The 26,663-nt window shown below is 46.2% G+C and overlaps 2 protein-coding genes across 4 annotated transcripts in view; one reads left to right on the top strand and one right to left on the bottom strand.

Moving 5' to 3' along the window:
• Positions 1–248: 248 nt before the first annotated feature.
• On the bottom strand, positions 249–17,968 carry aaas (achalasia, adrenocortical insufficiency, alacrimia). Of its 3 annotated transcripts, none has more exons than XM_006629368.3 (17): positions 17,883–17,968; positions 17,274–17,392; positions 16,321–16,448; positions 15,363–15,418; positions 14,303–14,394; positions 13,770–13,816; positions 13,165–13,263; positions 12,758–12,901; positions 11,919–12,039; positions 11,402–11,526; positions 11,214–11,274; positions 11,023–11,113; positions 10,227–10,320; positions 5,293–5,360; positions 4,875–4,956; positions 2,840–2,924; positions 249–793 (listed from the first exon to the last, which is right to left on the bottom strand). In XM_006629368.3, the coding sequence occupies exons 2-17, from the start codon at positions 17,382–17,384 to the stop codon at positions 644–646; spliced, it is 1,554 nt and encodes a 517-aa protein (XP_006629431.2). In that variant the 5' UTR covers positions 17,385–17,392; positions 17,883–17,968; the 3' UTR covers positions 249–643. The 3 variants fall into 3 exon arrangements, with proteins under 3 accessions (XP_006629431.2, XP_015199613.2, XP_015199610.2); XM_015344127.2 differs by lacking the exon at positions 17,883–17,968 and adding an exon at positions 17,819–17,841; XM_015344124.2 differs by lacking the exon at positions 17,883–17,968 and adding an exon at positions 17,708–17,780.
• A 1,017-nt stretch (positions 17,969–18,985) lies between these two features.
• Positions 18,986–26,663, top strand: part of map3k12 (mitogen-activated protein kinase kinase kinase 12) — a 58,172-nt gene continuing 50,494 nt past the window's right edge. Inside the window, exon 1 of the mRNA XM_006629369.3 lies at positions 18,986–19,076. The gene's annotated coding sequence lies outside the window, so the exon portion shown is untranslated. The remainder of the gene's footprint in view (positions 19,077–26,663) is intronic.

Here is a 26,663-nt window from a genome sequence, read left to right on the forward strand (position 1 = left end):
GCTGTGTATGTTAATGAACGGCGAACACAGTGTGCTCCATGCAGTCTCTCAGGCCTTGACATTTTAATGGCATTTAGCAGATGTATTTATTTTTTTAAAAAAATAGGTCATGCTTTTGTTGTAAAAGTCCAAAAGATATTCTATTAATCCTCAATTTACTATAAACAGTAGCACTGCAGGATATTAATGAAGTGTCTACAGCCATTCATTACAAATGAGATTAGGCTCACGTTGCATGTGACTACTACTGCAGATATAGTTATGCTTTATTAACACTAAGAAGAGCAGACAGGAAATACAAGTATCCTGCGCCACTATCAGAAAAGTCCATTTGAAGCCTTCAGCATTGTTCAGTTAATTTGATTAGCAGTACGTACTTCTAATGATGACCAAGATCCACATCCCAAAGTCAGTTTCTTACATGAAGAGAAGTCTGCACCCATGTTCAGACTGGGCCAGGCAGCTCTGATCCGTGGTGTGACCCATCGACAGCTGGTTCCGGTCTTCGAACGCGGGAAGGTGCTTCCAAGTGGATCAGGGGGGTGGAGGCGAGCTCCCGCCCAGAGCCATGGACTGTTCAATGCCCCGCACCCAGCTCACAGTGGAACGGCGTCACGCTGAAGTTCTCCCCCTGCCTGCTTGCCTACGAGCCCAGCTCCGTGTAGAGTGGTCTCTCCCCATTCTCCACCGCTCTGGATAAGGGCAGGGGCGGGCTCCCCCCCAGGCCCAGCAGGGGCGTCCTGGCACTCATGAAGTAGAAGGGGACATGAGATATCCTCCCGTTAGACCAGCACTGAGGGGACAGATAAAGGCTTGTCAACTGGGCCAGGCCGCCCACCATCTTCAACACTCACACATCAGAACCAAAGACCCTGTGGCCAGAACGGGCCCCAGCCCCGTACTGCAGAGGACAGCACAGCTCCAGAACCGCCTGTCCGCTCTAGAGCGCAGTGATTTTTCGACATGGCAAAGCGTTCCTGCTCATGTCTTTAACGCCCTCAAAAGAGCTTTATTCCGGTACAGCAGGGGGTGATGTGTTAATTATCAGCACCAACTCTAGACTGTTGTAGCAAAAGGCATAGGAGACACAGGAGAGCTACTCCTGAAGGCCTTATTTATAATTCATAGGCATCAGATATGCTAAACACAGATGGGGGGGGGGAATGGAGGACTGTCAGCATCAAGCTCTTTCTCAACTGACAAAATGCTACTTCTAAGTCCACTGCGCTGTGCTTGCCAACCACTGTCCCCGGTGTTCGAATCAACGCCACCTCCCAAGTGGAGTGTGGCACTGGCCATCGCAGTGTCCCCCCCAGAACACTCATTTGGACAAACCCTCTCAGGGTTACTCCACACTGGTCCTGCTAAGAGAGCTCCCCCTTCCCCCTGCACCCCAGCTCTTTAAAGGCAGCCTCTTGAATAAAACAAACCTCCGTGCAGGCAGGCAGGCAGCCCTGTGGCCAGCCACTGCTGTTCAGAGAAGAAAGACAAAGGTGGGAAGGAGGTTGCACAGAGGAGCTATGGGAGATGTGTTATTCCCCTGGCGGAGGGGGAGGTGGTTGAGGAGGCTATCATGACTCACAAAGCCTTCTCACCTCGCCACTCAATTACTTCGAAGACTGGCGTGGGTATTAACAGCGAGACCGCCTGAGGTTCCCTTCAGCACACAGCAGCTGAGAAAACTCAGCTGGCAGCACAGGGAGAGCGCTACACCCCAGACCGACCACAGTCTTCTTCCACACAGGGGCAGAAATATCAAATACAGATTCTGCGTGGGGTTTCTGGGTAATGCACTCTATTGACCCCACCCAACAGGTCTTTTTCCTCCTCCAAAAACGTTCAGTTCACAAGGATGTGAATTAAGGCCATCAGTCAGGGATGCTGGGTATTTCCCCCCAATTATTCATGCTCTGCCTACAACCCTATTTCGGACATCCCCCAAAGGCAGGGAACTGGTGCCAAGGACAGTATAAGTTTTTGTAGGCAATGTTTCACGCTAAAGGTCAGCTGTGCTTTCCAGGTCCTGCAGGAGTTTTCCAGACGAATGTTTCTATCCACACTAGGTCTTCAACGCAAAGAGGTAATTATGTGTGGTTGATTAGTATTAAGTTATCAAGGACAGGACTCAACAGTGCTGCCTCCGGAGAACCCCAATCTAGTAGGTACACTAGATCACCATGAAACCCCCAATTACTAAAGATAATGGAATTGTTCCATGTGATTAATTAAAAAAAACACCTGTAGAGCAAATTAGTTTAGAGATCATTTAGAACTTAAATCTAAGTACCCCTCAAAGTACCAGAGTTCTCTTAATTGAAGAGATGATTTTCTTGATTATCAACAGCATACACTTATTTCCAGTGTTTAAAACGGGTGACCTACAAGAGTAACCGGACCGGGGCTCTCCAAGACCATGTCTGCAGACCCCCGACGTAGGATGATTTGAAAACCCAGGGATCCTGGTCTCTGGAGAAACGGGTTTGGTCGTCCCAAGCTCAATGCCAGTGAAAGGAGTGGGTTTCCACATGGAAACCATCAATACTTGGGACTATCCAGTTCATTCCACTGCTGGATTTGAAAACTAGCGTGTTAATTAAATCGATCAAATATTTAACAAACTCCTAAGTAATCTCCACAAAACATTTCTGGGTTTTCTAGGAATACTATTTGTCTGCTGAAATATATATTTTTTCTTCTATATATATATATCTCTCTTATGAACCTTGATGAACACATCACCTGTCTGCGTAAGAGCTGGATATTCCCAATCCTGGCAGGGATGAGAAGTGCCCATATTTGGCAGCTGTCCCCAGTTTAGTGTAAAAAACAGGGTTCTTACCACAGTGAGTAGGGCTCCCTTCTGGAAATGAGGGTGAAACTGTATCAGCCGGGGCTCTGCTCCTGCCTCTCCCTGGATAAAACCACTGAGAGAGAGAGACACAAATACTGTCAGTGTAGATGTCCGAATTACAGACTCAGTGTACCGGATTCAGGGCAGACAGTCAAAACAGAAGCAACTTGGGCTGAGGTTCTGAAGCTAATGATGCATATTGTACAAGTAGGTATACAGAGCAGTGAAAGATGTGGATGCTGTGAATAAGAGAGAGACAACATGGCACAAGAACACTTGATTACGGTTTTCTTTTGGGCTTAAGGTGATACTGATTAAGAGTGGTAGTCAAATTTCACTTGTGTACCTTTTTGAAAGAAAAGACTGAACACCATGTCATTTATTTACACAGGGGTACAGCCACATGAATCACATCCTACTCAAAAATCATTTTTAAAATTGAAAATGTCTTTACATCACAGTACATCACAAAAATAACCAAAATCTAATATAATATTGCAGTATATAAACTTATGCAAGTATTTTATGGTAGATGCACAATTCTTCTACATGGCATTACAGAGACGTCAGCCTGGAGAGAAGATGTGGGGGAGACAGCATCAGGAACAGAAAAGAAAAAAAAATACATCTGAACAAAAATAAGTTAAAATAAGGTGAATCATGGAGAGAGAAAAATCTCAACAATAACTGGCATTATTACCATCAGAGCTTTTTAAAAATATTTTTACAATGTATTAATCTTTATTAATCTTAATCTCTATTTATCTCAACAGTAACCTTGAGAAACATGTTCAAGAAAGGTTACAATGGAGAGGAGACCACTTGGTGCAAAACATCAAGCCATTTCTTAAGACCATTATTTATCAATGCAAAAAAAAAAATGAATGTAACGTCTGGGCAAAATAGTGGAAAGATAAGAAATCGAGTAAATGTAGCAAAACGCTGAAACAAACAGGGAAAAAGATGACTGAGGCCCCAGCAGGGGAGGGTTCCCTTGACGGAGGCTGGGCGCCTGTCGATCACAGAGGCCCTTCACTCTCTATCCCAGCCTGTCCCGTTCCATTCCCCTCCTCTGCTCCGCAGCTGATGCATTCACACCAAGAGCTCATTTTACACTGTCAGCTCTCATTTCCAAACAGGCATGTGAGATCTTACAGAAAGAAACTCTCCTTCCCGCAGCCTCGTTAGAAACGCTCTCTCTTTTCCCTAGGCTCCTAAGAGATGCTATCTCCTCTGTCTCCATGAGCGCTCCCATTATCATCCGCTGCCTTTAATTAAGCACTGCAGAAAGAGGTGGCTGATCAGGGCCTTGTTTTAAATCAAGCCTGAGTCTCGGTAATTAAAGGAAAGCTTTGGCAACTGCAGCTTTTCTTTTTGGCTTAATTCTCTGGTGTGAAAAATGTCAGAATGTCAGGTGGGGTGGGGGTGTGTGTGTGTGTGTGTGTGTGTGTGGGGGGGGGGGTGTTGATTACTTGTACACATGTCTCTGTAAACAAGCCACCTCATTATCAGAACCCTTGGGGTGTCAGTGCAAGTGCGCCCTGTGAGATCAAGCTAGCAGGCACACCACAACGTGTCAGACAAGCCTGTCACATTGCCAACGACACCTGGCTCTCATTAGCTGGGCAAGACTGCTTTGCTACTGTTCCCTGCAAATGCTCACGTAAGCAAAGGTAGCTCAGTCATATACAAATAAGCAGCAAAAAAAAAATATGTCAAGCGTGTTAAAGAGCTTGCAGTAATTAGTAGCTTGGCTCTGTGCAACATGCAGGGCCAGACTCAGACACTCAAGCACAAGGTTGATACTTAAACCCTGGTAGCACAGGCACTATAGTAGTACCAGGAAATTGAGGAGTTTTGGATGTGACCACCTTAATATTGTAGCACACTCTAGTCTATACGAGCACATCAAAATCCCCACTTGGTTATTTTCCCACATTGCACAGTGCAGTTTCAGAATAATTGCCCAAAGCAATCCAAGACCTGCATAAGACATTTAGCCCGTGCGAGCAAATGGACGTACCAGGGAAGCAGCTCAAAGACTGGACTGGTGCGCGTTTTAAACACAGCGATGAAGGCGGGATGATCCACAGCCTCTGGGTCACCTGGAGGAGACGGGAGACGGGAGACAGGGGTTAAACTGAAAACACACACTTGGGAACACACTGCCGGGCAAATGTTTCCACTAGAAACACCTCACTCCCTTAACTAGGCCAAACGGAAGCAAGAGTGGGGAAAAATAAATTGACTCCTAGGTCGTTACATAGGCTATGCAAGACACAGCACCCAACCTTGCACAATTAAAACCTTTGTAAAACGGGCCATGAAGTTTATTGGGAAGAGTGGCTGGGCTCCGTGTTGGGGGTTCACTTCTGCAGGAAACCATGCAAAGGCAAAATCAGGAGATCAACACTTATTTCCTTCTGAAGTTTTGTTTACACCTTTCAGAAGCACGGCCAGCCTCTCCCCCCGGGGGTCCCATGCCACAGCCTGGACTTCTCCCCCAACCCTGGAAGGCAAACAGAGCAGGACAGCGATCACTGAGGTGTGGAGGCTCTAAACAAGGATTTACAGGCACTGTGGGTTAATAGTCTCGGCTGAAGGGATAAACAGCACTTCACTTAAATGTTGTTGTTTTTTTATTTTGATCTTTTGAGCTCCAAGAACAAAAACGGAAGCTTGCCGCCTTCTCATCCCAACACACAGATCCTCGCTGTCGTTAGAGTAAGACAAACTTGACCCTCCAAAGCTGGCAGACCCACACTTTAAAGGAACAGTAGAAAAACGCCTGATCCTCAAACACCTGGTGCTAGCAGATAATCACCAAAGCATCACGTGATAATGCAGGGAGAAGTATTACATCGCCATTTTCTCACTTGGCTGTGCTTCCTGTTAATTGATGCAGGTCCTTTCCTTGTGAGGCTAGTGGTTCAGTCCCCTAGCTAACTTCTCCAGCAGAAATGTCTTCAAGATTGACCACCTACAGCCAGTCAAAGAACAAGATGGGGGTGAAGAGCTGTCCTGGCTTTTATAACTCCTATTAAGTCAATGGATCCTAAAATGACCAAGAAGATGAGACACAGGGAAACCTATAAATTCTGCACACATACTTATGTCCTGCAGCTTTCCTTCCAATCAAGATGTCTCCTGCAGACCCGACCCGGTCTTGGGATGAACAAATACAGCGACCAAACTCCAAGTATAAAGAGATTAAAGAAACTAGCCATAAAAAAAACTTGCAAAAAAAGGGGGTTGGTATGGATATACTGAAAAGAGAAGGGTCAATGACACAAACAAGAATGTATCTGGACACCAGAATTTTCTCACAAGGATGTGGGAGAAGCTATAGTGCACAAGCGCTGAGAGGTATTAGGTGGCCTAACCCTGCCATGAGGAACAACAGGAGATGGACTCATTGGGTATTAAATGCACTCAGGTAATTAAAGATGAACAACAGCAGAGATGTCTTTTTATTTATGCGTGCTTTAACCATCTGTAATAAATCAGTGTTTCCAGGAGGTTTTACATTAACCCGCTATGAGAAAAGTTGCAATATCATGCTTGCATGTGCTCCAACCTTAACCTTAACAAGATGTCAAGAGAGGACACATTGCCCTGCATCCTTATTTTATGCAATATGAACTCTAATAAGGGAAAAAATGAAAATTCAAATTTGGACACAAGTGTTCATTTAACCAGGCTTTGTGATGTTGTCGGTTTTGGTTTTTTTTTTTTGTAGAATTTGGAATTCACTGCAAGGGATCACGGATACTGAGAACACAAGATGCTTGTCTTTGAAAGGGACGACTCGTGTCGCACAAAAACATTTACACACGCAAGGACGGCAAAATGCGTGTCCCTCTTTCTACCAATGCATTAAATGTTCTCCTTCATGTTTAATATTAAAGAAGGAAAGAAAAAGCCCGGAGCCTCCAGACCGAAGTTTCAAGGTTATTTTTGCGAGATCTCAGCAGGAAAGCCTCTTTGTCAATAACAGAGCAGGCACTGGGAGCTACTTTCAAGGCAGAAATAAAAAAAACAAAGCCACTCGCATATAAAATGGGAAAGTATATTAAGCTGCCCCTCAGCCATCCACTTTAATTAGGGCTTTAAAGTAAAAAGCTCAGAGAGCAGCGATCACAGATATCACCTTCAGCAGGAGATATAGGAGAGTTGCCCTAGAATTCATAAACACACACCACTGGCAAGAAAAAAAAACAATCCACACCGACAGTAATGGACAGCTGCAGGAAGGGTCAAGACACTGAGCTGCCGACAAAGCACTTCGATTTCACCCTTCTGCCGTCTTTAAGGAGCAACACAAACCCTAAATGCTCCAACATCTTGTTAACCTACAAACAGAGCAAAGACAAAGCCTGCCCCCTCAGAACTTTCCTTTTAAACATCACCGCAAGCAGAAAACGTGCTACCATACGCAGAATAAAACGTTGTTCGGAAAAGGACGTACAGTATTCAGAATGGATATATTTGAACACTGGCAGAGAATGGTATTTGGAAGCAGAATGCCCAGCTGCTCAGAAATGTCACACATTCTTCAAGGCCTTCGTCAGCTAAATAAAAGACCACAAGGACTCACCAGGTGGGGCTAATCTTTAAAACATGAAAAGCACATTCACTCTAATTGAGTTCTGCACCTGAAACCATTATGTCCTGTTGACCAAGGTCCAGGAAAGCCACAATCCACAAGGGCTTATGGGTTACTCGTAAATCATCAATTCTTTTTACATATGGATCAATTTTGGACTTGACCACTTAAGCAGGTGAGTTTTGTAGATAATTTCCCAATGAAATCCCAGCGCCCTCTGGCCTCAAGGACCACAGCTGGCCATTCTGAACTTAACGGAACCAATGAACTGACTCAATTGATGAAATTTGTGTTATACCGTGTTCCCTATACAATACAAGCGTATTGTACAAGTGTCTGACCAATTTTATAACAATAATAATAATAATAATAATAATAATAATAATAATAATAGCTTACACTTATATAGCGCTTTTCTGGACACTCCACTCAAAGCACTTTACAGGTGATGGGGACTCCCCTCCACCACCACCAGTGTGCAGCCTCACCTGGATGATCGATGGCAGCCATAGTGCGCCAGAACGCTCACCACACACCAGCTCTCAGTGGGGAGGAGAGCAGAGTGATGTAGCCAATTCATAGATGGGGATTATTAGGAGGCCATGATTGGTAAAGGCCAATGGGAAATTTGGCCAGGACACCGGGGTTACACCCCTACTCTTTTCGAGAAATGCCCTGGGATTTTTAATGACCACTGAGAGTCAGGACCTCAGTTTTACGTCTCATCCGAAGGACGGCACCTGTTTTACAGTATAGTGTCCCCGTCACCATACTGGGGCATTAGGACCCACATGGACCACAGGGTGAGCGCCACCTGCTGGCCCCACTAACACCTCTTCCAGCAGCAACCTTAGTTTATATTTGAACCTAGTTTATTGAAGAGCAGCCTGCTGTTTTTAAGTCAGCTTCTTCAGCCCTCATACACCACTGATCTAGGTTTAGACAAGACGGTTTAGCAGAGAAGGGAAAAAAAGGAGAGGTACAAAAAAGAGCAGCTGCTAAGATCCTGGGTTTCACAAACCCATATGAGCTCTAGTCCTGGGCTCGTTTACCTGAAATTACATGAGGCAGTCCAGGATGGCTGATAATTGTGCATCCATGAAACTTGAATTTACACATCACACACTGATCTGAGTAGAGTTATATAACAGCTGTAGCATCTTTCAAAGCTCAACTATGCCACCTTTTGGTGAAACCTCAACTGCTGGGAAAAACATTATTTTTAAATTATTCTAGCTACATTAATAAAAGGCGGGACAACCAAAAAGGCGTCCACACGTGGCAAAAATAAAGCATTTCGATCCTTTGATTTGCGAGGAAAAAGGGGTTAGAGCTACAGCTAGAACAGTTCACACACCAAACAAAGTTGCTGAAAAACTCCTCCGAGCTCACAAAGTCAATTGCCAGCCAAGGCTACCGCAGGCTAGGTGACAACGCAGATCGACAGGCCTGGGGCTGCCGGTGAGACAGACACGTGAGTCAGAGATAATCCACTCTGCTGCTTTCCTAACATCTGCTGCTGGAAGCAGAGATGAAAGCCTGACCAAATCAGACGGGAGCTTAATTTTTTTTATCTCCGGCACCGGTATCAACACACACAGGCAAGAAAAAAAAAAAGCAAATGCATATCAAAAGTGCCCCCCAAGCAGAGACCTGTGCGAGAAATTTGGAAGGGCAAACAAGGTAAGGACATCTCGCCGGGCCGGCTCTCGCTGTCAGGGCAGGACTGCACAGGTGGCAGCCGGTTCGATTTTTATATGAAGTGGGCGGAGATTTCTCTCACCGCCTCATCTCGATATCCCGATCTCAGTCTCCTGGCCTCCGATTGTTGTTGGGTTTTTTTACCATCGTATCAAGTGAAGAACGGCTTCAGCTCCACCCAGCAAGCTCCCCGAGATTCCCGTGGTGAAAGATGCTACTGAAAATGTACAACTCTGATCCTGGAGGGCGAGGGGCTGTGCCGGTTTCCATGTCCACGAGCTCTCGGCAGCCCAGGAAAACCGCTGTTTTTGCCGCGTATGTGGAACATCTTACCAGGTTTCCCCAGTTCCCAAAATCCTGCTGATCTTAAGGGACCTACAAGACCTGCTAGACCGAGGCCCCCCAGGATTGGAGAAGGGCACCCGTGAACCGTCTTGGATTTTTCCCCAAGTCAAAATAACAGGCTGAGAGCGGCCATTGACCCTCACTCTGCAGACAATGAGAAATCACCCTCACTGGGGTCTCTTCACAGCACAGCAGCCGCATTTGCTAAAATACTTCTGTTAGCCTGGTTAAAAGCAACAGGATCTCATCAATGACTAATACCCATGTCTGCGTCAAGACAGACATAGAACTGACAGGAAATGACTCCTTCTCTTTTACACTGTAACTCCCCAGCCAGTATCTGCTGTAGTGTTCAAGAGTTACAGAAAGTGCAAAGACCAATTCATTATATACCCATCCAATTTGAAAATGACTTGATTTAAGACCGTTCTCCCTCAACCACTCAAATATCTACTGGGAGAGGACAAGACGTACAAACACCCACCTCAACACGCCCACCCCCAGGGCCCTTCCTCACCTGGCACACTGCAAAAGCCCGATGGAGGAGCTGCACGGTCACTGTAACCCCCCCAGCAGGTCCCAGGACCCTCACTGTTCGCCATAAAACCCAAGAGAGCTTGACCCCCCCTCCCCTCCCACCGAGTTCAGACAACAGGGTGCTCTCCTGGTGCGATAGGAAGAGGAAGGCACCTCGGACCGCCGGCTGTGCTCGCGCTCTCTCACCTGAGCTCCCCATCCTCGGTCCGGAACGTGGTCTCGGAGAGGTCGGCCACGACGGCAGCGGCTTTGGAGCCCCCTCCCCCTCCCAGGGGCTCCCCTGTGCACAGACGCCCCCCAGGGGAAACAAACCAGTCAGAAAAAAGAACTCAACGTGCACTGAAACGCAAAACTGAAGAGAACGTTTGAAAAGGAGCTAACCATACCACAGGGGTCCCCATAAGCATCACGGTTATGATAATAATAATAATAATAATAATAATAATAATAATAATAATAGCTTACACTTATATAGCGCTTTTCTGGACACTCCACTCAAAGCGCTTTTACAGGTAATGGGGACCCCCCTCCACCACCACCAATGATGACACAGGACTCTGCCATGTTGCCTCAGACAGAACATGTATGTGGCACACCACCAAGCACAAAATGGAGAAGGCACAAACCACTTATTTCTGGTGATTGACACCTTGTGCACAGTGCTAGGCATAACAGACACTTGTGAAGAGTCTCAAACCCCAAGAAGGATCTACAGACGAAACTTTGTGCTTTCTTTCTTCTCTTTTCAGCATGGAATAAATACTAAATAAATCATTACAAATTGCACAAAAAGGAGAAGAGACAGCGGATTTGTCCGCACGCAGGCTTTGCAAACATCCCATCTATTAGTTTTGACCACTTCACAAGTCTTCTGATGGTCTCATTGCAGCTGCTGCAAAGCAACAGGCGAAGCTCAAATAACTACACCACCTCCCTCAACCCCACCACAACTTCTCCCAGAAGATCCAGCCAATTCCAGTACCTGGGGCGTCTGTGAAGGTCAGGGCATAGATCACAGCCTCTCCCTGCACACAGAACAACAGGCGGCTCCCGTCCGGACTCCAGCACCCCGTCTGCCACAAGAGACGGATGTTTACCACTGAACATCACACACCCAGAATAAGATCACCGTTTAATCCTGAAACTTCAGACCTGGAACTCAAATCGGCCTACCTGACAGCGCCCCTTCAAACAGGGCCACCTGTCACAGGTCCACATGCGCGTCTCCCAGACTCTGGTGAAGCAGGGAAAACACAAAGTCATTCAAAGGGCTGAAGATTTTTGTGGTATGATTAATGTGTTTGATACCACCCCCCATAGATAAGGTGGCTCTGTTCACAGAGCAATTCCAAGGACGTCACCTGAAGAGGGCAGAAGGAGTGGAGGCCAGGACTCTGCTGCCATCTGGTGACCAGGACAAGAAGGTGACGCCACCACCACCCACACGCTGGAGGGGCACACAGCTCTCTCCAGCCACATCCCACACCTGCAGGGGACAGGGAGTCCATTTGTCCTGTTCCGTGAATGTTATCAAATGGCTGGGGCTGCTTTCCCAGCAGGGGAACTATTAAGCGTTGCACAATCCTCTACATCCCCTTGGTGAGAGCCCTGAATTTCGTTCCTCCCATCAGCATTGCTACATCAAGTTGAAACCAAGGACACTGTTGTTGTCACACATAGCCGAGTGTAATAACACCTAAAAAGGTGAGAAACTTAAATCAATGCAATACAAGAAAATCCTGCCTAGCCATTCTAGGAAAAAATCTACTCATCTAGAATGTCTTTAAAGGTGGGATTGTTCAGAAATCCCTTTAGGCAGGTGTCTGTCTGCCTGAACGGGCCCGTGTGAACAGAAGGGAGAATGGAGACGGGGCCTACCATCATGGCAGTGTCCACAGGGGAGGCCGAGAGCAGCACCGAGCCGCTGGGCGCCCAGGCCAGGCTGGTCACTGGAGAATGTCCTGGGTGAGACAGCACCTGCGCGCAGCCCGAGGACGGCCTGCATGTGGAGAGACAGACACGGAGAAATCCAGACACCCATACAGAAACCACAGCAGAGCAGCAAACACAGGCTAAATCAGGGACCACAGCCCCGGCACTGTAACAGGCCTGTCTGGGGGGACACCTGGCATTTGGAACTGAACACTGAGAAGGGCAAAGTGATCGACTGACTGCACAGGTTTCTGAGGCGTCACTGACACACGTCCAGGTCTTCCTTGTACCACTAAATTCATGATGGAGATGAAAGACAGCTCAGGAACAAAAAAAAACAACTTGTGATTGTCTCTGAAACAGATAGCGAGTGTATAATGTCCCACCACATTATAATGAGCAGTCACTCCCCCCTCCATGGATTCCAAATAGCTTCTATAGCTGTGATATCTCTGGCGTTTGCGCTGGGACCCATGTGCTGGTGAGTGTATTCGTGTATGCTCTGTTTTTTTTTTTGTTTGACACTACATGAAACAGTGCCATCTCTATATGAATGGCCCCGATTTCTATTACTCTCATAAAAGTGTCATCCATATATGCATGACGCCTTACACTGGACCCATTCATACAGATGGGCAATCAGAGTTAAGCATGTTGTTCAGGGGTTCAGACGCAGTGTCCCGCCTGGGATTCCAGAACCCCTGATCACCGCTCCCTGCCGTTTATTAACACGGCTCCGCGCGGGCCGGTCGACAGGGCTCCAGCCAGCCTCGGCTCTCCCTCACCTGGTCGAGAGGGAGGTGGGGTCGACATGCCAGACCAGGACGCAGTTCTGACAGGCCACCGCCAGCGCCGACGCGCACAGGGGCTTCCACGCCAGGGCAGCCACATTCCTCTGGAGGCGGTGCTTCAGGGTGGGCGACGTGGCGCTGCCAGGCCAGAGAGACAAGAGAGAGTGTGTATGGCACACACAGGAAAAAAAGAGTGACAGACAAAAGAAAAGGAAAAGAGGAGGAAGGAGGGCAGCAAAGCCATTCCTTTGCTAAAACATACCATGGTAGCAGGCCTACAGGTTGAAACTGCACCTTTGCCTCTCAATCTAAAGGATCCTGGAGCACTGTGATGTTGTTCCACTACATGCATCCTGGCAGTCCTGCGCAGATGCATTGGGGCAGAGCTGGGGGTCTCTTACCTCTTGGCGTTGTACACCCTGACAGAGTCATCCAAGAGAGCCACAGCAAACTTATCGGTGTGGGGGTGCCAGGCAAATCCACGCACCGAGCAGTTGGCCCTGGTAAAGAAGGGGTTAATCACCCATTACAGATACATTCAGGATCGTGGGGGAGCTGAAGCCTATACCGACAAGCAATGAGCACAAGTCAGCACCACAGGATACATAGTGACACGCGTGCACAAACACACACACCAGGACCAGTTTTCCCAGGAGTCATTTAACCTACCAGCATGTCTTTGGACTGTGGGAGGAAACCAGAGGAAAATACAAACTTCACACAGATCGTACCCCAGAGCCACAGTTCAAACCAGGGCCCCCAACATTGTGAGACAACAAGCCTAACCACTACATTGCCGTGCTGACCAATTATATACTATTTAACACTCAGGATATTCAGTTACATTACCCCACAAAACCCCCTATGACCACCTACGACTTTAAGGTACAGAACATTTTGCCCACATTTCTGCTAGCTACACATCTTCATCAGCTGTAAACACTGTGCGAGTGTCTCCATTCTCAATCTTTTTCAAAAGACTTAAAAGGACATTTAAATTACTCACCAATCAAGCACCTGGGAAAATTCCACTACCATGTCTTCACTGCTCAGCTAGAAAGGAGAGGAGAAAAAAAATCCCCAGAAAATATAATCATTGCAATCTAAAGCTCAGCCTTCTCTGGAGGCTTAATAAATATAAAACAGTGTACCAAATGCAACCAACTCAAGACAAGGTCCTCAACAGACAGAGCTTAAGAGATTTACTCGTACAGAAACAAGAATACACAAGGTTCACAACAAGAAATGAACAGGACTTTATCTCGAGTTAAAGAAATTGGACTGAATTTCCCATGAGGGCTTGAAAGTGATTTTGTCTAAGAAAGTGCACTGGCAGAGACTGAGGATTTCCCATTGTCGCTACAGCAGGTGATGTTAAATTAGACTGCACATTTATTTTCCTTCTGTACCTACGTTCACCCACACCATAAACTCACAATAAAGGCTGATATCTCAGTGAATTAGACCCCCAGAAATTAGCTGAACAGCCTGCCAGGTTTGTGCCGGAGGTGAGAGAGGTGCTGAAAGCAAAGCACTCACAGCGAGATGGGGGAAGAGAGAGCCATGGAAGGAAGACATCCATCGCAGAAGGGCCAGGCTGCAGCCGGATCCCACCGCCATCCACCTGGGCACTGCAGACACGCCAGACACACCTGTCACTACAGGTCTGCACTGCCAGGCACAGTGGTGCCCAGAGGCCAAAGCTTTGCATGCTACAAAGTCAACACTGTTGCAAACACAATTCAACTTGGAGTGAGGGAGTCATTAAGGCTTGAAATAAATTTGGAAATATTAATCTATTGGCATAAGTCTGTCTTAACTGGAGTAGGACTAAAGCTTACATGCGCCCACTTCCAGTAAAAGAACAACCTCATTAAAAACTCTCTCTCCCCAGCCATGCTGTTAAAACTAATGATTTGAAGACGTTTTCAAGAAACACCTGAATGGGATCCTAATTGGGATTATTTACTGGACAGCAGGACATTTATGTTCTTAGTGATTTTTTTAGGAAATGGAATTGACAGCTGAACATTTATGTTATTAGTGATTTTTTGATTATCTGGGCTGCAATGGGGCAAATTCCAATTTTTTTCCCCCAACTTTGGTGACATGGCAATAAAGAACTGAATAACTGAATTAAATTAGTAAGTTTGTTTTTTCAAAACAGAACAGGGTAGTGTCAAGTCTCCTATGGTGTTTCGAATATGAAATGCTAGACTCCACAGAGCTGACTCTACAGGCCTTCTCTCTAGGATTTTTAAGATTTTCCTTCCCTGCGACATGTGTCAATCCAACAGTAAAAGAATATTAATTAAGGTATATTCTACTGTTACATATCAGTTACTTCTAGCAGACTGAAAACACAAGAGCTGCCGCTCCTACTGCCACCAGTGAGTGACCCGAGACAGACAGAAAACTTGCTCAAACAGAGCAAGATAAATAACATCTGGAGGGAAAAAAAGAGGAGATATTTCTATCCTAATTGACTACAGTTTGCCACATCCGAACTCCCTTGTGCTGAAGTTCAAAGCCAAAGAGACGGCAGGATTCAAAAAGGAAGCTCTCCCCGCTGTGCAGCGGCAGATCCTGCTGTTCCTACCTTCATCAACGGAGTTGGCGATCTCATCCAGCAATCCCATGAGCCCCGCATCACGCCTGCAGAAGGGAACAGCGCATTCTTATTATTCTTGCTTACTCGCACGCAGTGACACAGGATAGCTTCAACCTGTCGACCAATTCTACTCAAGCTTTCTTATCCTCTGGGGGAAACTTGTTTTCCCCCTGCGCAACGTTTCATCACATTGCGCAGGTGCTCTTGTGTGATATCTTCAGAAACAGACACTGCCTGCACTTTGTTGCGCTCCAATGTAGATTTTTTTATCAAAAGGTGAGCATTTTAAAAAATGTTCAGATGGGTAGCTGCGCCAGCATGCGGAGGCTGCGAAGGAACAAGTAAAGGTTTACTCCGTGCTGAAAAGAGAAGAAAGGAAAGGGTGTGGCACCCGGAGAAGGCTCCACAGCCGAAATGTTAGGTTTGCTTTCTTCTCTTCACCTTTACTTGTTCATTTAAAAAAATGTCAAACTGGGGGATTGAATTTAATCACACAGTCTAGATTTTTTAAAAAGAATCCAACACAATAATACATCTGGGACAGACCAACATTACCAAGAGAAAAGGATGTACAGTAGTGTAACTGGAGTTATGAGTTATTTTACATTGACAGTGGTACTGCAGCGCAGATGAAAGATTTCCTGAGTCTGTTACACAGAGGCGTCTCCCAGATGGCAGAAGTGTAAATACACAATGGAGGGGGTGAGACACATGCTGCTAATGCTCTAGGCATTCTTTACAACCCTTTGTCTGTACAGGATATTAAAGACCAAGACAGTCAAACGTCAACTACAGCCCCATCGTCAAGGAATAACAATGTTATACAAAGACTGCACAAGGTCACATTTATTTTTTTCCCCTCATTCACTGACACAGTTCTAAGACAGACATGCACCAGCAGTCACGATTGCCCACAGTTGTCGGGACACATGGGTGGCACACCTACCAGGCATTGGCACTCCTCATCCACAGCGCCTCCTGGTGGTCGATGAAGGCAGCCTTGCTGCTGCACTCCAGGCGGCTGTGGGGCTTCAGCGTGTCCTTGGGAATGAGCAGGGAGGGCGGGTCCCACTCCTACAGCACAAGGGTCCGGGAAAAGCACACAGAGTAAAACGCGGCATGGACAAGCTGTAAGATGCAACGGGGCTTCTAAAACTACTCAAAACCATTTCACAGAAGTAGAAGCTTATGGACATGACATGTAACTAAAATCCCATGTTCTAGCAGCGCTTGCAGTGACACTTGACTTGTTTTGCCAACCCCACTTTAGCCACACAGAGTGATTTGCTGGAATCGCATGCAAATAGTGAAGCAGCACCTGCCAGCACTACAGAAGGTCAGGGTAACATCTAAGACTACAAGCTGTGCTTTAGAACCTCCCAGCACACTGTGCACAGGCCACCAAGCAGGCAGAGGCTGGTGGTGCACCTAAGGCTGTGGGTTCAGATCCCGGGCAGCTCACTGCTCCTGTACTTCAGTGAAACACTGAACCAGTGCGACTTGCACATGTAGCCCCAGGGGGGCGGATTGATTATTCTTCTCACTCAACCTGCTATTTCTGTCACCCTGTCCCAGATACTGCTTATCTTTTAGAAAATGACTATACCTTTCAGAAATACCCCTTACCTTATAACAATTAAATCTATTACCCTAGAGTGTGCTATTGCAGTACAATACGTTTTATATCTAGAGTGATATAAATGTTTGTCTAGGGAGGTCATACTCAACTCATCTGTTGGCTGCATCTTCACAGCAAATTCCTTGTGCACCTAGTCACTTGGCAAACAAGTATCTACGTATCATGTCGTATAAATGGACTATACTTGCTACGCATGAATCGAAAACAAGTCAGCACCGCTCACAGCAATCCGGAGAGGTCCTGTGCTGGCCGGGGCTCACCTGTCTCTGGTAACTGTCCAGCGTGCTGCCGGACACCAGCTCGTTGCTGGACTCGTACAGGGAGACCTGGCCAGCCGGCAGCGGTGGAGGAAAGAGCGCCAGGGAACACATCGCAGCTCCTGCGGAACAGCCCCTTCGATTAACGCCGTGTTCTCCCCCTGCTGACGAGCCGCAGGCCGCACGACAGACGGGCGGACCGCGGTGACACACACGCAGACAGAAACGCTGACCGACAGATACAGTATCTATAAAACAGGTGACGTGCAAACGCCACCGCTGCCAATAACGAGCCTGTTTTCGTCCACTCCGTTAAACTTTCGGAACCGAGCAGGTTTTATGGACAAGGACTGACAAAAGGCGCAGAAAACTAAGTATCTTTCAAAACAACTAAACATTGAGCTACTCGATAACCCGGGCACTTAATTCTACATTACCGTCTGGGAATACAGTAGTTCCCTGTAAATACTTGGAAGCTTTCTGTTTTTAAGACTGCCGGAAAGCATCATTCCCACGACACTACCAACTTTATCCGGACTTTTCTTTACTTATTTTATTCTTTGCTTTCCCACTGCTTCAAGACGCGCTTCTTTGCCCAAAACACCAACTTACCTTCGCCTCTACTTGCCTTCTGTATTTGAGCCTCGCTGAAGACCCGCCGTCGCCTCCCCCAGCAGGGAGTGGAACGCGAGAGGGACAAACCGCACCAAACGCAAAGCTAAAGTTTACTAAATATCGCCACCTTCGGTACAGGAGTAGGTACTGCAAGTAGTAATCACGAGCAGTCAGAAAAAACCGTTGTCGCAATCTTGGCATACATTTTCTAAGCGCTTATTTCAATTCAGGGTCGCGGGGGAGCTGAAGCCTTTCCCGGCAGGCAACGGGCGCAAGGCAGGATATACCATGGACGGGACGGCAATCCATCACCCCAGACCCGGAATTGAGCCCAGGGCCTCAGTGTTACTAGGCAGCAATGCCAACCACTGATAATGACAATGCAACATTTTTGTTTACAACGAAATGAGTTAATATATTCATAATAATTCCTTATAATAAAAGCTGCAGATATTAAGAATGCCACTCCTCGTACAGTATATAAAGTAGCTTAGGAATAGACAGCCCGGGTTTCTGTACGTTTTAGAGGGCACCCTCACAATTAGAACCTGATTCAGACACTGAAAACATCCCATTTTAGCCATTTTAGTGTTTCGTTCTAAGTCATTAAGGTTTGCGATTGAAAGATCACTAGACAAGAAAATCACGATCGTTCAGGGCCAGGGCTGTTTTGTTCCAGCTGCCGTATGTGGGTTTCCTCCCTGGAGGTGACTGCGCTGTCCCTTTAAGGAGTGATGCTCCGAGCGGGTCGCTCTCCAATTGGTCCGGGGCGTGACTGCAGATTGTACTTGGGGATTGGGTTTTAAAACAGGGGAAGGGAAACGACGCACCGGTCGAAAAAAAACAACAACAACAAAACAACAACAGCACACAAAAACACAACACATTGCGTGCAAGTGCAGTTATTAAAAAAAATACCTCATCATGTATATTTAATAAAATCTTGGGGGGTTCCGAAGCCGATTCAGCACTAGGCTCGCAAGACAGCTCCCTGCCCAGACCGCGGCGCGGACGAGTATTGATAATATAATTAGCCAGATGGGGCTCGCATTGACTGACTGAACCTCAGGAGCAGGTCGCCGCAAAGTACAAGATAACAGCGCGCCGGGCGAAGGAAAAAGGCTTTTCTTTGTGACGGCCGGACACTTTCCCAAACGCTGTGCCAGCATCAGCAACGGCCAGTCGCGAAAGGTAAGACCGTTAAAAAAACAGATGCAGTGCCGTGATCGTGTCACGATGGAGCTCCTGGGTTTTTAAAGCCTTTCGTTTTGTGCAGTATTTATTACACTCGGCATTTTTTTAAAAAAGATGTCACGGAAGTATGCTGTATTTGCCCTGCCTAAAAATAAATACGATATATCTCCGTGAATGTATATACAATATCGCCTATCATGGGCATATTGAGACTATAATATATTCTATATCAGAATTTCAAAATATACGTTTGGATAATTGCAAACGGAATCTATCTGAAAAGTCATTTTCCAATCGTACTTCGCGTCCCTCTCTCCGAGTCATCAGGTTGTCCTGTGTGTTAGCATTCTTTCTGGAATCTAAACTCCATTTTCGTTTTTTAGTATCAAATTCAATAATCACATCCGATTACAGTCGCGGGTCTGTATGCGTTTGTTGTTGTTTTGTTGTTTTTTTTGCCATGTGATTTTTCAGAAATATTTGCAAGGTTTTGAAGGAACTGTGTCGCTGAACGGGGCTGACAAACGAGAAATGCGCACAAATGTCAGATTACGGGTTATAGCGTTACTGCTACATGCTGGGTTATGTAATTCGTTGTAGTCTTCGGTGGAATTGATGAAGCCGTTGTGTTTTAGACCCTTCCCGAAAGACACACAACTCCAGTTGCGGACAATTGTTGTCTTTACTATTTACAAAAAAAAACGATTCCGTGTTGGGGGCCATCTGCTTCTTTCTCTGGTGCGTCCTAACGGCGTGTGCTGACATACAGCACCTGCGCAAAGGGACATATACCTTCACGGACTAGTACAGGCGACGCGAGAATCTAGAGCACTGTGAAGACAAAAAAAGCAAAACATAGTCCCAGAAAATCACACAGAACCTGATGATCCCTTAAAAATCCACTTCCGAGATGCTTTTTCCTCGCCTCAGGCAAACAGAGAAAAATGACTTGAGTTCAATACGGTGGGTGTCTGGCCTCTCGCGGTGCTGGAACGCGGCAGCGGGGGCGTTTGGCTTTTGAAAGAAAAAATAAAACTAGAAAGATGTTCGTTTCCTTCAGGCCCGATATCATGAAGCTTAAGGCACACAGTTTTGTCTTAAGTTATCAAACAGCCTTGCTGTTTCTCCGGAAAACCTACACAGGTCAGCAAGAACTGTAAATGCGGACTCCGGTAGAGAATGCTACAATATGGCCACTGTAAGAGGGATGGGAATTGTTGTGTTTTACATTATAGCACTCGAATCGTGTTACCTTCCTGACATCTTCTCCATGATACCTGGATACATCATTTTGGCACCTGCTCTGAGTCTCTCAGATGGGGCAACACTTTAATACCACAAAGGGAAGATAAAACCAGTAAATAATTCTGAGTGTGAGTGGGTTGCTAAAGTTGCTTCAGATGGCACATCCACAGACTTCAAAGATATTGATATGCTTGTAATATAATGGGGAGGCACGCTGGCACAGTTGTTAGCATTGCTGCCTTGCAGTACTGGGGCCCTGGGTCCAATTCCTGGGGTGCTGTCTGTGTGGAGTCTGCATGTTCTCCCTGCATTTGTGTGGGTTTTCTCCAGGTGCTCCAGTTTCCTCTCACAGTTCAAAGGCGTACTGGTAGGTTCACTGGTTTCTGGGAAAAATGTCCCTGCTGTAAGTGTGTTTGTGTCTGTGTCTGGCCTGTGACGGACTGGCGTCCCCATCCGGGGTGTACCCTGCCTTGTGTTCACCACTTGCCACGATAGGCTTCGACCCCCTGTGACCCTGAATGGAATAAAGGGGGTAGAAAATGGATGGATGTAATATAATGAAGCTCTGATGTCCCTGAGTCAAATTGTCATCCCAGACATTCTGCCCCTCGGATAATTGCAGCAGATCTGCTGTCCTAAGGAAGCAGGAACTCTTAGAGGCCAAGCAGATGATTCTGCATTCACAAAAGGCAGGTGTCACAGTCACTCGACCCCTGTTACAGTCCCAGTCTTGTACCTTCATTTTCAAGATGTTTTGCCCTCTGGTGTCACGACTTCAGAGTGGACAGTGAGTTCCAGGTGACAGTGCAGAAATAACCGAGGGATTGACCAGCCTGATTTTATGATGGGGGATTCCCTAATTCTGGAGTGTGGACAGGCAAGGTGGAATGTCACAAATCCATCTTACTTATCTATTGGCTCAGCCACAATCAAGTTCCTATACAGAGACGGTTAGCATAGAGTCGGAGACTACTGCTGCTTTGGGATGGTTGACCACAGGAAAGCCTGGGATATGCATCGTTGCCAGTTTGACTTCCAGTTGCCGGCTTCTTAAAAAAAAGCAATGCTTGGACAGCCTTCTCCCAGGAGACAAGCGACTGAGTCACAACCGGGATCACAGCCTGAGTGAATCACTCGTCTGGGGCTGCCTTCATGGGTTGAGCGTTTCCCTGTAAGAAGTTCATCTCTCAAAAGCTTCTTTTGTTCAGTGAGATTGATGATACGCATGTTCCAATTAATGGACAAGTAGGCTCAAAGGTGCACACAGGAACCTTTTGGACATCGGTTACTGGGATCTGTCAGGGATCACTTTTGATACCCCCCCCGAACCTGAAACAGTTTGCTAATTTGACTGCACTATTTGAGAGATTTTGGTTGTCATATTGGTTGTCCATCGAGGTCTTGAATCCACGATTCCTGGTTCCACGTAATATTCCAGGCTGTGGAATTGAATAATAATGATAATGTTGACGGGTGGCACGGTGGTGCTGTGGTTAGCAACGCTGCCGTTCAGTCCGGGGGCCCTGGGGTGCTGTCTGTGTGGAGTTTGTGTGTTTTCCCTGTGTTTGTGTGGGTTTCCTTCAGGTGCTCCAAAGTCCAGAGACATGCTGGTGGGTTAATTGGCTTCTGGGAAATTTGGCCCTGGTGTGAGTGTGTGCATGTTTGTGTCTGTGTTTGCGATGGGCTAGTGTCCTGTCCCTAGTGTACCCTCTCCTGCTTTGCGTTAGATCCAGCTCTCTAGTGACCCTGTATTGGACAAAGCAGTAAAGAAAATGGATGGATGTTGATGATGATGGTGATTTAACATTTAGCAGATAATTTTATCCACAGTGATTCAGAGACTAGACAGTGACCTATGCATCAGCGTTTGTTGTTGCAAAGTCACTTACAATAGCAGCCTTTGCTTTTTAACATCTCAATCAAAGAAACAGGATTACATGGACGTTCAATTAGCTTGCCTGGGGTTGTACTTTCCACTCGTGTCTTCTGATTCAGGCTTCACAGTTGATCCTGAAGATATCCCCTGTGTTGATTTTGTCCAATGCCATTGAGGATTTCCGAATACTTGAATCAGATCCCCTTGTAGTCTTCTCTCTGCAAGAGTAATGAGGTTCCTTCTTTTACATTGTTAGTGTAGGACCTTCTGTTAAGACCAGGTGGGCTTACCCGTGGACTGATTCCAAAGCAACAGTATCATGTTACATTGTGCAACATTTCAGTGAAAATGGTATGCAAGGTTCGAATGCATTAGTCTTGAGGTCTACAGTTTTAAGCTTTATTTAAAACCTTAGGTTCACAGCCTCCCCCAGCACTCAGTGAATCATGATTCCCATTTCAATCTCCTAATTAATTTCCAGTTTTCTGACCTTCTAATTTCACACTTTAGACTATAATCTGTCCCTCACATTCCCACCTAATTATCACCATTTTAACTCCCCCACCTACCCATTCTCACCTCTGCTCTATGAGACGTGTCCCTCCCCACCACTCTCTCATAACTCTGCTCTCTCACCTGTACATACCTGTTTGCCTGTTGTTTCGCTTTCTGACATTGTGTGGAGGGGATAAATGATGTGTGTCTAATTGCCTAGATCTTTTTCAGAGTTAACTTCTTCAGAGTCAGTCTCCCAGCTATTGGGAGCGTTGTCACACTGTGCAGGTGTGATATCTGCAGAAACAGACAGTGCCTGCATGTCTGAAACACAACTGTGTATTTAAAAAAATGTCAAACTGAGGGATTGAATTTGATCAGTCTGTTGAGACCATCTTGATTTTTTAAAGCTTTTAGAATCCACTACAGAATTCATGATCCAAGCTTTATAGTAACTTTATAGTTACAAGTCTGGAAAACCATGATCATGCTAAATCTGTGAAAGGTTCAGTTTGTCTCCCCATGAATTCCGCCCTTTGAAAAATTTTTAGATGATTAAAATCTCCTTAGATTTATATAAAATCTCCTTTAATCTTTAGATTAAAATCTCTTTATATTGACTCTCCTAAAATTCCATGAAATTATTATCAGGATTATGAGTCTGGATTATGAAAGTGAGAATGTGGGTTAAGGGTACATAGTCAAAATATATACCTTTGTGCTCAGAGTTTTATGCTAAGGTGACCCTCCAGAGCCACAAGTCCTATAGGTCCACAAGCACTAGAGGGCACTGTGGCCTTGTGCTGAGGTCACGTTTATTATCGATCGCACAAGTGAGGGGCTGCAGATTCTCTGACAGGCAGCCTCCCCTTGACCCAATCGATAGATATAGATTTGGATTCCATTGTCCTAAGTGGTGTGGGTTACGCTTGTTAGCTCCATCAGTATTTGTCTTTAACTATACTTTGTGACAGGACTCTAGCTTGTACACCTGATCCATGGTGTCTGCAGTCTGTTTTCCTTCTTCTAGAGTCACACAGTTGGCTGCTGGCTCCTCTTACCCAGACTCTGGTTAGTGCTTGGCTCTTTAAGAACAAGCAACAGCATCTGGAAATTCCTATGGTGTCTCTTAGTAAATGTAGTGTCTGCAATGGTTATCCATATGTTGATCCAAGGCTCCGGAATGCAGTGTCACAGTACGCAAGATTCCTTTCCCAGTGCTGGAAATGCACTGTATAACCGGAATTGTCCTGGGAGCTACCTAACGTGTTTTACCAAGCCTGGAAAAATAAAGGAAAATGCATTTGCCTTTATCGGGAATTCCGAAATGGGGACTCTTCATTTTGGGAAGGCTGTGGCAGCAAGGTTCAACAAGGTGCAACAATCAACAAGCATGATTCCAGACTCCGTGTTGAATGGTGCACCTCTCTGGTAGCGACACATAAGATGATGTCTGTCTGTCCCTGGGAGGTAGAGGGTGGGGGGGGGGAGGGGTGTGTGGTCTCCACTCGAGAAGGAAAGGGAACTTTTCCAAAGCTTCACAGCACTAATGGGTTACCTGAGAGGCTCCCCTGAACAGAATCTTTACACCTCTGTGGAGGTGTCACCTCCAAAGTAGAGTTATTACAGTGTGAGAGATCCAGTACATTTCTCTCATCGCACTCTGTAAACTGTTATATGTATTTATACTCACATTACGATGGTTTTTGTTTGCTGATACTCTGGCTCTCAATGTCAGTACACAGAGGGAATCAGCAACCAGACCCCCTCAGTGTTGGCCTGTGAGAGTCCCAGAAACAGAGGCGACTTTCCACCCCCTAGTCTGGGAATGTGTAAGATCGGCTGCCTCTCTCACACAGTGGACCTGTTGGCCATAGTTGTTCCTGTCATGAATCGCACACGGGCATCAAAGCGGTCCCACATTCCCACGGGCTCTTCTCTCCCTAGACGTTCACCCACCAATCTTCTCAGCACTAAACCCTCACTAGTCTTCCCTTCCTCGCTCACGACTGAGCTCTCCTCCCTGAGCTGCGTATCCGTACGTTTCCTACCCTGCTCTACTTGTTATTAGACCCCCAGAATTTCGACTCAACCCATCCCTTCGACCACGTCTTCGCCTTCCCGATTTGGTGCCTACAAACGCACGGAACCTGACTGGATTTAGACCTCCAGGCCCTGTCCTCGACCACGTCTCAGCTCCTACCCTTCGAAATCAGAAGTGCCTCGCGTAATAATAATAATAATTAATAATTGCTTACACTTATGTAGCGCTTTTCTGGACACTCCACTCAAAGCGCTTTACAGGTGATGGGGGCTCCCCTCCACCACCACCAGTGTGCAGCCCCACCTGGATGATGCGACGGCAGCCATAGTGCTCCAGTACACTCACCACACACCAGCTATCAGTGGGGAGGAGAACAGAGTGATGGAGCCACTTCAGAGATGGGGATTATTAGGAGGCCATGATTGGTAAGGGCCAATGGGGAAATTTGGCCAGGATGCATAGGATCTAAATCTACCGAAGTCCGGTTCTACGTGACAGTTCCTAAATAATAGCAGTATGATGTAGCGACTTCAGTGTGATTTGAAGATTAAAACAGGGGGTTCCTTATTGACAGGGATTATTTCAATAAGGGATCTCAAGTCAGGAAAGTGTACAAAGCTCACACCCTGCTTGTAAATGATCGGCTGATTCTCATCACGTGTATTTCTATTGTGATGGTATCTTTAAGAACATTAGCAGAATTCAAGTTGAAATGCACTGGTTTGATAAACTGTTTATATTACAAGATAGGTCTTTATCCCTTTATAAACATCAGCGATTGCAGGCATTGTTTTCTTTTTGTTCTTACTTTTTTTGTCCTGCCGCCTGCTGAGTGTGTACATAGTGATTCTCTGTTGGTTCTCCCGTTTAGGAATTTAATTACTACTCTGGCAAATGGCTTGACTGCTGTTTAGTGGAACTGATGGAGGAAACTGTTCCAGTGATATACACACCCTAATATGTAATACTTCAGTAATGGGCTTCATATGCTTACGTGACATTAATTTGTGTCATCCCCTGACTTCCTCACAATCAATTTTAAGTACACACCAAAACAGAAATATTCTGATAATGTAATGGGCGATCATACTGATAACAGCTGTTTGGATCAAAACTGGCATAAGCTTTCGTGTGGCCTTCGAGCACGTTTTATTCAATATATTTTTCACGTTTTACTTTATTACGGTTTGTGCAAGGGGTAATTTTTTTTCAAAACAAAATAGTCCACATAAAAGGCTATAATAGATCGATAGTGTTTCTCTAGAGCTGTAGCTGTACCGTGTCTAAGATTACAAGGCCGCAACACTAACCTACATCCACATCACGTGAGTAACCCGATCCGCACTGAAGGAGAGCCATTAAACCCCATTAGCAAAGAAACGCGACCAGGCCTGTCCCCGGAGACTACGGGAGTGCTGAGAGGGAAAGGAGGGGGGAGACAGAGAAAGGATGAGGGGGGGTTAGAGATTTCGGGACGAGCAAGTATTAGAGATTTTAAGCAAGGAGACAGGTTGAAAGAGAGCGCGGGGGAAGGGGGGGCGTAAATATGGTCGATACGAATGAATGGGGGACAAAGGAGTAGGGACAGAGGGGTTACATAGTGGAAGGGACGGAGAAACACTGTCTTCCCAAAACGAAAGAAGAGTTTCAGGCCGCAGTCACAGACAGCGACCCGTTTGTTAAAGACATCGAGCCCTTCCCTCGTGTGAACATCCAAACCATCTCTGATACTCTTGGGTTTATTGCACGTTTAACACGATTATTGCGACCACTGGATGTGGAAACCCGTCTAATACGACTTAATGCACCTGTACGTTATCCGTTAAAGAAAACACCGTGAAGTTCCAGAAACGCTGTTTTTTTTTCTCTCCGTTCCCCGCTCGCTAAAGAAGGGTACAGAGGCTGCCTGATCTCTCGGGGGCAG

The sequence above is a fragment of the Lepisosteus oculatus genome, chromosome 1 (genome assembly GCF_040954835.1).
Source record: "Lepisosteus oculatus isolate fLepOcu1 chromosome 1, fLepOcu1.hap2, whole genome shotgun sequence".
Lineage (NCBI taxonomy): Eukaryota > Metazoa > Chordata > Actinopteri > Semionotiformes > Lepisosteidae > Lepisosteus > Lepisosteus oculatus.